This window comes from Takifugu flavidus, chromosome 13 (genome assembly GCF_003711565.1).
Source record: "Takifugu flavidus isolate HTHZ2018 chromosome 13, ASM371156v2, whole genome shotgun sequence".
Classification (NCBI taxonomy): domain Eukaryota; kingdom Metazoa; phylum Chordata; class Actinopteri; order Tetraodontiformes; family Tetraodontidae; genus Takifugu; species Takifugu flavidus.
Window position 1 is genome coordinate 15,269,814 of NC_079532.1, and position 14,377 is coordinate 15,284,190.

Here is a 14,377-nt window from a genome sequence, read left to right on the forward strand (position 1 = left end):
GCTCCTGGCTGCTCCTCCTCAGCTGCTCCTGTCTGTACATTTACTCCCATCTTCACCTCCTCTGTTGCTCCCATCTCCACCTCCTCTGTTGCTCCCATCTCCACCTCCTCTGTTGCTCCTGCCTGCGCCTTCCCTGCCATTTGCACCTCCTCAGCTGCTCCCTCACTTCCTGCCCTAACTGCAGCTACACATTCACCTCCTCCTTGCTCCTCTACCTGTCCACTAGGGCCTCCTCCAACATCGGCCGCCCCCTCGTCACCACCGCCGCTCGGCGGGGCGACGCGGCTCGACATGGCGCCGGTGCGAGCGCCCTCATTAGCGGGTCTGTGAGGACAAGCGACACGCTTGTGTCCCACATCCCCGCACTCAAAACACCTCATGCTCCCAGAGCTAGCGTAGACCATGTAGTGTCCGTCTCCATGTCTCACCCTGAAGGACACGTCCAGTGTCTGTGACGGACAGGTGAGGAACATGAAGCACTGCCTCCTGAGCGAGAGCACGTGCTTCAGTTTGTCGCTCCTGCAGCCCAGACCCACGGTCCTCAAACCACTTGCAAACTTTCCAAAACGCTGCAGCTCCTGCTCCAGAGCCTCATTGGTAACAAATGGGGGAACACCTGAGACGGTGACCCGAGTGGAGGGCGTGGCGAGCGGGGACACCTGCAGGTACGCACCATTCACCGTCACCCCCCTCCCCACCAACTCAGCCACCAGTCGCTCCTCTTTAACAAAGACTACCACTCCTCTGTTCATCCTGGAGGCGTAGGACAGGTTAGCGTGTCCCACCTGGTCTCCCACAGCCAGGAGAACCTCCTCCACCGGTACAGACGGGTCGGGTTGGACCCGAATCCCGTGACGGATCGAGAGAGACGGCATCCCCGAGGACGCCATCCCCGCCGCAAAACGCGACTAACCCTCCACCAAACTACACTAAACTCCACCAAACCACCCGACAACAACCACCCTGATAATAGTGCAGATACACCGCCAAGAAGGGGGAGTTAGTCGGGGAAAAACACGCAAAAACTAACAAAACTCACAGCACGCTCTCCAACACGCGGTCAGCGAGAGAGAGAGAGAGAGAGAGAGAGAGAGAGAGAGGAGAGAGGAGAGAGAGGAGAGAGAGAGAGAGAGAGAGAGAGAGAGAGAGATTGTGCTTAGTTTCCAGTCTCTGCCCATTTGACCATAGACAACCTTTACAAATGCTCTGGCACTTTATACTTACAAAGGTCAAATGCAGGTAAACACATAATAACCTTATTTATGATTGGAAAATATAATAATTTTCTGCCACAGTTTAAAAAAAGACACAATACTCTCACTGATCTGTCAGTTCAAGATCTCAAGATAATTATGTGAAATTATCATCAACTGTTAAACAACAATGATGTCACTAATGAGAGTATTGCATTTCAGAAAAGTCAAACCCAAAACTCTGCAACAACCAAAATGTCTATTTCTGTATATAAAAAATAAATAAAAATGGCTCTAAGCAAGGCATTACCTTGGTCCAACAATGAGGCTTTAGCACTGTGTGGCAGATGGAATGATCCAGGGGATCATTCTCTATATGGTGCAAACTCAATCAAGGTTTACCACATGATGTCCATGCTGATGGCCACTCAGGGAAATCAGTGGCCAGACACATGATATTGGAAACGTGATACTCGGTCCTTGCAGGGGAGTTGGGGCCTTTTAATAATGCCCTGTGCCACCCCTCAGGCTGAGCAGGCCAATAGTCATGTAATTTATATATATATATATAAACACATGCGCCACACGCACACAACAACACAGGGTTTGGGGGCGGGTACGCTGCGGGTGGATTAGAGGTAGGGGGTGTTCTTAAAGGCAACCGTCCCCTCTTTCTACCTACATCTTTATCTACCTTCCAATTTTAAGTGCACATTAGACACCTAGGGCTTTTGGTGGATTAAATTTTCATTGTTATGCTGATGACAGCTATATCTATCCATGAAACCAGACGAGACAGAGCAGTTAGTGAAGCTTCAGACCTGTTTTAAAGACATAAAGTCTTGGATGTCTTCAAATTTCCTTCTCCTTAATTCAGGAAAACTAAGGTCATGGTGTTTGGTACTGAACCTCTCAGGGATAGATTAGATCACATTATCACTCTAAATGGTATCTCCTTAGCATCTAGTTTCTGTGTAAGGAATCTTGGAGTACCTTTTGACCAAAATCTGTCCTTTAACTCACACATTAAAATAGTCTCTAGAAATGCCTTTTTCACCTAAGAAACATCGCAAACTACTGACGCGGCATGATGCTAAAAAGTTAGTCCATGCATTTGTTACTTCCAGGCTGGACTATTGTAATTCTCTATTATCAGGGTGTCCAAACAACTCTTTAAGAAGCCTCTAGGTGATCCACAATGCTGCAGCTAGAGTTCTGACAGGTATTGACAAAAGAGATCACATAACTCCTGTAATGGCGTCGCTTCATTGGCTGCCCGTTAAAGTTAGAATAATTTTTAAAACCCTTCTTCTGACCTACAAGGTCCTCAGAGGCCTAGCTCCATCCTACCTGGAGGAGCTAGTGACACCATACCAGCCCAATAGACCGCTCCGCTCTCAGAATGCTGGTTTACTTGTGGTCCCCAGAGTCTCTACGGGTAGAATGGGGGGCCGAGCATTTAGCTACCAGGCCCCCCTGCTGTGGAACCAGCTCTCAGTCCAGGTATGGGAGGCTGACTCCATCTCTACTTTTAAGATTAGACTTAAAACCTACCTCTTTGAAAACGCTTATTATCACTCATCCTGTAGTTGCAGTTACTATCCTAGACAGAGAATATATATAATGTAAACTGTAGACCCTCTAATATATAATACTTAGAGGGTCGTCTGATTATTAGGTTAACATCTTAGTTATGCTGCTATAGGCCGAGGCACCCAGAAACATGATCACCTGACAGGCCTCTGTCAACCCACTGGGTCATGGCTTCCTCTCCTCTCCACTTCTCTCCTCTTGTAGCTCATTGATGATGTTGTTTCTTGTATAGTTTCTCTGCTTCCCCCCCACCCCTCTCTGTATCCATCAACAGGTATCGCCGCCTTCATAGTTGTATGCTGACCTACTGACCTCCAACCCCGCTGACCCATTCAACTCGACTCTTCCAGAAGTTTATTTTAATTAATATAATGTTTTTCTATGTTCTCTACCTATTCTCTCCTCTACCTGTCCTCCTCCCCCTTCTCTTCTCTCTAAACCCAGCTGGCCATCAGCAGGAGGGTATCCCTATATGAGCCAGGTCCTGCTCAAGGTTTCTTCCTGTTAAAGGGGATTTTTTCCTTGCCACTGTTGCTTGTTGGTCCAGGTCCTGGGATTCTGTAAAGCGCCTCGAAACAATTTTGATTGTAACAGAAGCTATATAAATAAAGATTGATTGACTAGTTGATTGATTGATTGATTGATTTTGGCTGCTTAGTGTCAGTGTTGCCATGGTCTAAATTTGTTTATTATTACCATTATGTGCTGTTAGATTATGTTCACAAGTATCGGTGTACACAGGTATGTATATACATATATTTGGATCCATAGGGTCATATGTATATGTGGATTAGCTTGTTATATGTGTATAAGCAGTATATGAATGGATTTGTAAATATGTATTGTTTTTTTAATCTAACTTTTCTTCTATTCTACTCTCTCTTTCATACTTTTGTAAGTTGTTCATTTGTTTTTGAATCATTTCCAAGTCAATTAATTATTTTATTTATTTATTTTTGTATTGTTGTTTTTGGTCTGTTTTCCTTCTTTTTTTTCTCTTTTTTCCCTTAAAAAAGACAAATATAGAAAAGAGAATAAATGTGATATTGGATAAACTTTAAAACACCAAACACAAGCTAGGAATGAATTAAACCAGTGTTATTATCGATTAATAAGTTTGTTTTATGTGTAGCAATTATATGCTGCGCGTGTACTGGTACTTAAGTTCTGTTTGTAGTTTGGGTCAACGCTTCCTACAATTTGGAATTTGCATTGTTTAGAGCCAATTGTAGAGTTTTTGTTGCATTGCTTTAAAGGCCCCGCCCATGTTGAAGTGGTACGAGAGTGTGATGGGAAATAAAACACCTGTTGCCTTACTACATACTACTACTAAACTTGTTTTTACAGTGGATGGCTATTTTGATAGTTGGCGTTTCCATAAGACGATTGTTAAGGTTATTGCAACAGTTTCAACCAGTATCAGCTTATTTGACAGAACCTGCCTCTTGGCACAGCAAGACACTGCATATTCTACATTGGACTATAAGATTGTCCAATATATAACATCTTTTCCACTTTGTTATTTCCAAAGCAATTGTTCTGTCAGTGTTGAAAAAATATCCTCATCCTGTGAAAGATTTTTCTTTCAGAGGAGATTTTTCTTTGTTCGTATGAGAGCTCAAGAAACCATCTTGTGTAATTGCCCATTTACAAAGCTACAGTTATCCAAATTTCTCATTTTTCGATTTTCACGAATTCTCAATTTTAGCTTCATTTTTACACTCTCACTAGATCTGTGTTTGTTTCACTAGGGCCAGTATTTTCCAGAAAAAGATAATTTATTTCCAGGATGAAGGCTCCCTCACCATTCCCTTATGTGAGAAAGGTAATGTGATGCCATTGTCTGATCCTGTCTCACCCATTTGAAAGTAAAACAAAGTAAAAGTAAAACTGTTTAAATTCTGAAATCGTTTTTATGTCAATATTTTAATAGTAATAAATCATTTTCAGAGTTAATTTACTGTGTAGCACTTGATTGTATGAGATTTTATTTTATTTTTACCTTTTTGCTTTGACTTACCCACTCCGATTTTTGTGTTTGCTGTCTTACCATCTTCTTTAATCCAGTGCCATTTTCAACAGACCTCTTTTTTTTGTCGGGGGTGGTACCATGTTAATCTTGTCTTCCTACAGAGCATGCCTTTGGTGAAGCCACAGAAACTCCTGAAATGGATTGTTGTGCCTGTGGAACAGCCAAATACAGACTTACATTTCATGGCAATTGGTCAGAAAAAGTACATCCCAAGGACTACCCAAGTGAGTTCAGATCACAGACATCGACTACTGCAAGCATATTCCTTGTGTTTTTTTCTCTGTTGTGTTTCATAAACTAAAACAAACTAAACCCGTGTAAAACGGTTGTCATTGCTTTTTGTTGAAGGTCATTTGCAGTGTCAATTAGGGAGATGGCACGGGGCACCTGCAATGTGAAAGCATCATCCCGCTAAATTACTTGATGACCTTGATGTTCCTGCCCATCAACTAACTTCTGATGGGCAGAGATTTTTCCCACGTTTTTTTGAATTAAACAAATTAAATATGTGGTTAGACAGTCTTTATTGGTAGTGCATTTGTGAAGTATATCATGCTCCACCGATTGGGAATTATTTATATACAGCTTGCCTAGTGATATGACACAGCTTTTTTATTGCTCATGTCAGTGTACCGACAAGATCCGCAATCTGCTGACTTTCTGCTAAAGAGATTCTACGACACATTATGGGCACTGTGCGAGACAAATTTATTTGAATGAAAATTGCTCACCTGGTGGATTTGCCCAAAAAATGTTTTTGGACTTCTGCATTACTTCTGGGTTATGTTGCCCAGTGCTTTAGTATCAGTCAGAATGCCTCTGGCTCATTGAAACATTGGATGGATTCCATGAGAGAGACTCTCGATCATTAACATCTAGGGATAAAACCAATATTGCTAGTAGATTTACAAGACTTACTGGAACAATAACAGATTCCTTTGGCATGGGCTTTACTGTACTAGCACAACTTCTCTTCCCAAGGAGGTTACATCTGGAACAATGTTTATATTCTTTATAACAGCAAGTCATTGTTTTACAATACATGGTTTAACAATGGTATTTTACTTTTCAGTCAGCTTTTTAACAAAGATTGATTATGTTACAGTTACTATAAAGTCCTTGCAGAATACAAGATTCCCATCAGCCCAAGAGAATATGCTATTGTATTTGATGCTATCCCTCCCATCTTCATATGACATTTGAAGTTGTTGCGCTCTCCTTACCCTTAAAACAATGCCTCCAGACCATACAATTTCTGCATTTAAAGGCTCCAACTCTAAAATAAGATCATTGTTTCAGGCAGATCTGGTCTTCTTGCCCTTTATTGGAAAGTGAAGCTCTTTTCCACAGAAGTTCTGGCACATTTAAGCTGTTGTCTGGGGCTTTATGCCCCTGGTAGGGCCACCCATGGCAAACAGTTCCTAGGTGAGGGATCAGACAAAGTGTATCCCAGGACCCCCTAATGACAAGTAACAATATTAGTTCCAAGTTTCCCTTGCCCGGACGCGGGTCACCGGGGCCCTCTCCTGGAGCCAGGCCTGGGGGCAGGGCACTTTGGCGAGCGCCTGGTGGCCGCATCTCTGCCAATGGAGTCCGGCCTTGCTGTTAGGGAGGAAGAAAGCAATCAGTTCTTCTCATGCTGTTTCTATCAGAGGAATGAGACGGAAGCTTCAGTTTACTTGCTGCAAGGGCAACCACACGTCTGCAGTGTGAGCTACAAGTGTGGCCCCTGGTGAGGTTTATTTTTATACTAGCACACGAACATGTATGATTACAATAAGCGTAAGTGTAAGCGTCATATGATAGAGCGTAAGCGTCACAGGATAAAACAAAGCATGATATATACAAAAGGAACATATAAGAAAATGGGGGATGGAGTGTCACAGGATGGTCAGGTTGTCTCCTGCTATTCTGAGGCAATAGAACATCAGCTAATGTAGGTCACAGGTCACACTAACACTTGCACAGCCCGAAGAGGCAACATGGGGCCCCCTTCCCGTGGGTTTACCACCTGCAGGAGGGGCCAAGGGGGTCGGGTGCATTGTGTGTTGGGTGGCAGCCGAAGGCAGAGACCTTGGCGGTCTGATCCCAAGCTGCAGAAACTAGCTCTAGGGACATGGAATGTCACCTCTCTGACGGGAAAGGAGCCTGAGCTGGTGTACCTGATTGAGAAGTTCCAACTAGATATAGTCTGCCTCACCTCGACGCATAGCAAGGGCTCTGGAACCAGTCTTCTCGAGAGGGGTTGGACTCTCTACCACTCTGGAGTTGCCAATAATGATAGGCGACGGGCAATTCTTATTGCTCCCCGGCTCAGTGCCTGTATGTTGGAGTTTACCTCGGTGAATGAGAAGGTAGCCTCCCTTTGCCTATGGGTGTAGGGATGGATCCTGACTGTTGTTTGTGCCTGTGGCCCAAACAGCCGTTCAGCGTATCCACCCTTTTTGGAGTCCTTAGAGGGAGTGCTGGATTGTGCTCCTTCTAGGGGTTCCCTCGTCCTCCTGGGTGACTTCAATGATCACGTTGGCAGCGACAGTGGGACCTGGAGAGGTGTGATTGGGAAGAATGCCCCCCGATCTGAACCCGAGTGGTGTTTTGTTGTTGGACTTCTGTGATTGTCTCAGATTGTCCATAATGAACACCTAGTTCAGGCATAAAGGCGTCCACATGTACACTTGGCACAGGACGCCTCGATGATCGACTTTGTGGTCGTGTCATCAGATTTGCAGCCGCATGTTCTGGACACCCGGGTGAAGAGAGGGGCAGAGTTGTCAACTGATCACCACCTGGTGGTTAGTTGGCTCCGATGGTGCGGAAGGATGCCGGACAGACCCGGCCGACCGAAACGTATCGCAAGTACGTAAAGCCTGGGAGAGTCTCCTGTCAGAAGGAGCTTCAACTCACACCTCTGAGAGAGCTTTGACCATGTCCCGGGGGAGGTGGGGGACATTGAGTCCGAGTGGACCATGTTCTGTGCCTCCATTGTTGAGGCGGCTGACCGGTGCTGTGGCCAGAAGGTGGCTGGTGCCTGTCATGGTGGCAATGCCTGAACCCGCTGGTGGACACCATTTCATTATACCCTTTCTTGGGCTACCATTTTTTTGTCATTGGAATACAGCAGCCATGTGTTTACAAGTACAAGATCTGTAAAGTGCATCAACATGCAAATTAACCACTTTTTGGTGTGGACACTCTTTCTGTAGTAGTTTATTGTTAGAATCATAACAAAGTTATCTCTTATTTGTTTTTCCTTGTTATATTCTTTATTCTTGCTATATTGTATTTCATCACATTATGCTTTTATCCATCCATCCATCCATCCATCCATCCTCTACAGCTTATCCGGGGTCGGGTCGCGGGGGCAGCAGCCTAAGAAGAGAAGCCCAGACTTCCCTCTCCCCAGCTACTTCTTCCAGCTCATCCGGAGGGATCCCCAGGCGTTCCCAGGCCGGTCGAAAGACATAGTCTCTCCAACGTGTCCTGGGTCTTCCCGGGGGTCTCCTACCGGAGGGACATACCCTGAACACCGCGCCAGGGAGGCGTCCAGGGGGCATCCTAACTAGATGCCCAAGACACCTCATCTGGCTCCTCTCAACACGGAGGAGCAGCAGCTCTACTCCAAGCTCCTCCCGGATGGCAGAACTTCTCACCCTATCTCTAAGGGAGAGCCCAGCCACCCTACGGAGGAAGCTCATTTCGGCCGTTTATACCCGTGATCTTGTTCTTTCGGTCATTACCCAAAGCTCATGACCATAGGTGAGGGTAGGAACGAAGATCGAACGGTAAATCTCTTCACCACTACGGACCGGTGCAGAGTCCGCATTACTGCGGACGCCGCACCGATCCGCCTGTCGATCTCCTGCTCCATTCTTCCCTCACTCGTGAACAAGACCCCGAGGTACTTGAACTCTCTAACAACCAGAGCCTTAAGGAACTGCGGGCGGATCTCATCCACCCCCGGGGCCTTGCCACCGAGGAGTTTTTTGACTACCTCGGCAACTTCAGCCCCGGAGATATGAGAGCCTATCCCCAGGTCCCCAGGCCCTACTTCCTCACTGGAAGGCGTGTTGGTGGGATTGAGGAGGTCCTCGAAGTATTCCTTCCACCAATCCACAACATCCCGAGTTGAGGTCAGCAGCACACCATCACCACTATACACAGTGTTGACAGTGCACTGCTTCCCCTTCCTCAGACGCCTGATGGTGGCCTCACCGAACTCTTCCCATGCCCGGGTCTTTGCCTCAGCAACAGCCGTAGCTGCACTCCGCTTGGCCTGCCGGTACCTATCTGCTGCCTCAGGAGTCCCACAGGCCAGTAAGGCCCGATACGACTCCTTCTTCAGCTTGACGGCATCCCTCACCGCTGGTGTCCACCAGCGGGTTCGGGCATTGCCGCCACGACAGGCACCATCCACCTTGTGGCCATAGCACTGGTCAGCCGCCTCAACAATGGAGGCACGGAACATGGTCCACTCGGACTCAATGTCCCCCGCCTGCCCCGGGACATGGTCAAAGCTCTCCCGGAGGTGTGAATTGAAGCTCCTTCTGACAGGAGACTCTGCCAGGCGTTCTCAGCAGACCCTCACAACACGTTTGGGCCTGCCGGGTCTGTCCGGCATCCTTCCCCACCATTGGAGCCAACTCGCCACCAGCTGGTGATCAGTTGACAGCTCCGCCCCTCTCGTCACCCGAGTGTCCAGAACATGCGGCCGCAAATCCGATGACACAACCACAAAGTCGATCATCGATCTGCGGCCTAAGGTGTCCTGGTGCCAAGTGCACATGTGGACGCCTTTATGCCTGAACAAGGTCTTTGCTATGGACAATCTGAGATGAGAACAGAAGTCCAATAACAAAACACCACTCGGGTTCAGCTCAAGGGGGACGTTCTTCCCAATTACACCTCTCCAGGTCACACTGTCATTGCCAACGTGAGCATTGAAGTCACCCAGGAGGACGAGGGAGCCCCCAGAAGGAGCGCTCTCCAGCACTCCCTCTAAGGACTCCAGAAAGGGTGGATACGCTGAACTGCTGTTTGGGCCATAGGCCTTTAGACCTGAAGGCAAAGGGAGGGTACCCTCTCATCCACCGGGGTAAACTCCAATATACAGGCACTGAGCTGGGGAGAAACCAGAATTGCCACCCCTGCCCGTTGCCTCTCAACATCGGCAACTCCAGAGTGGTAGAGAGTCCAACCCCTCTCGAGAAGACTGGTTCCAGAGCCCTTGCTGTGCGTCGAGGTGAGGCCAACTATATCTAGTCGGAACTTCTCAACCTCACGCACCAACTCAGGCTCCTTTCCCACCAGAGAGGTGACATTCCATGTCCCTAGAGCCAGTTTATGCAGCCGGGGATCAGACCGCCAAGGTCCCTGCCTTCGGCCTCTACCCAAAACACAATGCACTCGACCCCCTTGGCCCCTCCTGCAGGTGGTAAGCCCACGGGAAGGGATCCCATGTTGCCTCTTCATGCTGTGCCCGGCCGGACTCCATGGGCAGAGGTCCGGCCACCAACTTGGCCTCAATGTTGTTCTTCATCATGAGGGGGTCCTGGGCTACGCTTTGTCTGATCCCTCACCTAGGACCTGTTTGCCATGGGTGGCCCTATCAGGGGCATATAGCCCCAGACAACGGAGCTCCTAGGATCATTGGGACATGCAAACCCCTCCACCACGATAAGGTGGTAGCCCAGGAGGGGCTTGTTAATGCTTAATGTTCGTGATGCTTAATGTGTGAGCTCGCACACCTGTTCAAGAACAATAGGATACATCCACTGTAAGGAGTATCAGGATGCAAAATGGATTGGAGTTGCCGATAACAGCATGGGAAGCAGGGAGAAGCAGAATTTCTTCTCTTGGTGTATGTTTTAACATTGTATGGAAGGATGAGCTGTGTGTGTCAAATCAAATCAAATCTTTATTTATATAGCATCTTTTACAATCAAAATTGTTTCAAGGCACTTTCCAGAATCCCAGGGCCTAACCCCAGACAAGCAACAGTGGCAAGGAAAAACTCCCCTTTTACAGGAAGAAACCTTGAGCAGGACCAGGCTCATGTAGGGGGACCCTCCTGCTGATGGCTGGCTGGGAAGAGAGAGAGGAGAATGGGGGAGGACAGGTAGAGGATAGAATAGGTAGGAGAGGAGAGGCATAGAGCATAGAAATACATAAAAAAATACATTATATTGAATAAGCTGCTGGTTGAGTGGGTCAGCGGGGTTGGAGGTCATTATGCAGCTCTGAAGGCGATACCTGTAAATGAATACAGAACGAGGGGAAGCAGAAAAACTACAGAAGAAATAGCATCACTCGTCTACTTGATGAGGAAGAGGAGAGGAGAGGAGAGGAGAGGAGAGGAGAGGAGAGGAGAGGAGAGGAAACCATGACCCAGTGGGGTGACAGAGGCCTATCAGGTGATCATGTTTCTGGACCCCGGCAGCCTTGGCCTATAGCAGCATAGCTAAGATGTTAACCTAATGATTAGACGACCCCCTAAGTATGATAATTTGTCTGTCTAGGATAATAACTGCAACTGCAGAATTAGTAACAATAAGCTTTTTCAAAGAGGTAGGTTTTAAGCCTAATCTTAAAAGTAGAGATGGAGTCAGCCTCCTGTACCTGGACAGGGAGCTGGTTCCATAGCAGGGGGGCCTGATAGCTAAATGCTCGGCCCCCCATTCTACTCCTAGAGACTCTGGGAACCACAAGGAGACCAGCATTCTGAGAGCGGAGCGGTCTATTGGGCTGGTAAGGTATCACTAGCTCCTCCAGGTAGGATGGAGCGAGGCCTCTGAGGACCTTGTTGGTCAAAAGAAGGTTTTAAAAATTATTCTAAATTTAATGGGCAGCCAATGAAGAGACACCAGTACAGGAGTAATGTGATCTCTTTTGTCAATGCCTGTCAGAACTCTGGCTGCAGCATTTTGGATTAACTGGAGGCTTCTTAAAGAGTTGTTTGGACACCCTGATAATAAAGAATTACAATAGTCCAGCCTGGAAGTAACAAATGCATGGACTAACTGTTCAGCATCATGCCGCGTCAGTAGTTTCCTAATAATTGTGATGTTCCTGTGAAAAAAGGCACTTCTAGCGACTAATTTAATTGTGTGTGAGAAAGCCAAAATAATAAATCAATGAAGACATGTTCATATTTACATATGAACATGTGAATGCATTTGTGAATCTTGTGGCTTACTTTGATTCTGGTGCTTCTTCAGGTGGTGAATAATGTTCATCAGAATAATCTGGTGAATGAGCTTGTGAATAATCATCTTCAGAATCATTATGATCAATAGACATGAGGTCTAATTCCTGTGAAATGTATTCACCAACAGCCAGCTCATTCTCATCACCATTTGATAAAGCCACCTCAGAGCTGTTTGCAATTGCTGTGAACACCTATTCTGCTTTTGTCAATGAAAATTGTTAGATTTTCATGCTATATAAACCCACATACATTATTGTTCATGACTAATATTATTTCAACAACAAAATATTAGTTGTTTTAACTTGTCCATTATTCTGTTGAGAGTGGCTTGAGAAAATTGGCTTCTATCCCTGCCATCTTGTTTTTGATGAAATGTGTGTAATGTTGTCATGTGACCACGAGATGATGTAGTAGGCTGGGTTAAAGTATTAAAATATGTAGTATTTTGTTGCAAAAACATCAGAAATGTAATGGCCTCTCTTGAGGATGCATCTGCTAAATGACTAAAATATAAAAAATGTAAATGTAATTTGCAACTATTAACTGTGTCAACTGCACAAGAGGCCACAGTGGTCTTAGTTTGAAAGATGTCAACATTGCCATTGTTTGTGTTGTAAAAAATGTCAGAAATTGAGAAAATTATACTTATGTTCTAAACAGGGTTAAGAATATACAGGTTTTGCTGTGATCATGTAAAAGCAATATCCAAAAAAGGTGGGATATTGCCTTCAACCAGCATACTCAAGTTAATGTAAATGCAGATTCTTTTTCCCCTCAACTTTTACCATAGCAGGTGGAGAGTGTAATGGCCAACAGAGATTCACTAGCAGTTTCTACTTCCTTGATCTCACACTTGACATATTATTTTGATTTAATGAAGCTTAATTTAACCAGATAAAAACCCATTGAGAACAGGATCTTTTTCACAAGGGTATACCTGGTCAAGAGGTCAGCAGCACATGTCATAGGAACACTTACAAGAAAGTGATAGCATAGGTTAAAACATACAATTTCAAAGATGAAATGTTGTTTTTCAATAAGACTAAGAAATGCGGGCGCTATAACAAAACAGCAATTTAAGAGTTAAAATAAAAGCACTGTTCAGTCGTCTCACACTGTCCATCCCTCAGGACAGAACAGAATGCTTCAAGCATAATAACTTCATATGTATATAAAGTATTTCTTAGAAGTTCTGCAGTTGATGTTTTCTGCCTATCTCAAAATAGAAGATGAAGTTAGATGATGTAACTGTGGAATACTTTATTCATCACTGATGCTCAAACACTCAACTGTGAAAAGCATGCAATTAAAACTAGCCAAGCTATTATAATTTTAAGTGGATGAAAAAATTAGCAAGATTTACTTGTGTACAAAGGAACCCCGTGGGATTTTGAAAATCAACATCAAGTTTCACTGAATGTTTTTCCAGTCTCACAACAATAATAATAAACTTTTTTGTTTTTTTTTCATATATACAGGACGAGCCAACCACTGGTCAGCATTGATTGGTGCATCTCACTCAAAAAGCTACATGCTCTGGGAATATGGAGGCTTTGCCACTGAGGGTGTGCGTCAGGTTGCTGAATTTGGTTCCCCTATTAGAATGGAAGAAGAGATTCGGCAGAAGGTAGGACTAGCACAGAAGGTAGCTTTCATTATTGATTACAGGGTAGTTGTGAATTAATCAAGCATGAGCACAAAGATCGTATTTACGTATCTATGATCCCCTCTCTGTTTTGTTGTTCACAAATCCATCAGTTCCACTCACCTCAACCAACCGTAAGGTATAATGTGGGCAGGTTGTGAAGGCCTTAATTTCGGAAACAGTCAATTCTCACCAAAAACCAATAACTGATTTGGTGGTAGATCAATCTGTTGGGAACTGGGCTGAGAAGCAGAGGGTTCTCAGTTCAAGCCCCAGTACAGACTAAACTTGGAAGGTGTTCTGCTAGTAGTGGAAGGTGCCAGAACACCTTTAGGGCACTGCTGAGTTACCCTTGAGCAAGGTACCAAACCCATAAATGCTCACATAGGGCCCTGCGATGAACTGGCCATTGTCATCCCAAAGGGGATAAAACGGTCAAGAAGGCGAGACATAACTGATAAAGATGAGACATACCGTAATTGTTTATTTTTGCTGAATGATAAAATTCCACCTCTACCAAAAAGCAGATGTCCTTTTGCTCTCATTCATTTTTAATTTATCAAATACATTAGAACTACAAGTAGAGGATTTGTACAAATTACATACTTGTTTGCTATTATCTACTATCTTGATTGAGTGGACTATTTAAGGTTCTCACTGATTAACTAAAAAATAACACAACCATAAACATAAAAAAAGCACTCTTTGAC

General features: G+C 45.2%; 1 protein-coding gene across 10 annotated transcripts in view; it reads left to right on the plus strand.

The window, feature by feature from the left end:
- Positions 1–14,377, plus strand: part of LOC130536635 (spondin-1-like) — a 104,318-nt gene that overhangs the window by 35,532 nt on the left and 54,409 nt on the right. For 8 of the 10 annotated variants that reach the window (XM_057052716.1, XM_057052720.1, XM_057052717.1 and 5 more), the window contains 4 exons: positions 4,538–4,611; positions 4,920–5,042; positions 7,540–7,674; positions 13,501–13,649. In XM_057052716.1, the coding sequence (XP_056908696.1) occupies positions 4,538–4,611; positions 4,920–5,042; positions 7,540–7,674; positions 13,501–13,649 (481 nt within the window). The remainder of the gene's footprint in view (positions 1–4,537; positions 4,612–4,919; positions 5,043–7,539; positions 7,675–13,500; positions 13,650–14,377) is intronic. The other 2 variants (XM_057052714.1, XM_057052718.1) reach the window with 1 other exon arrangement.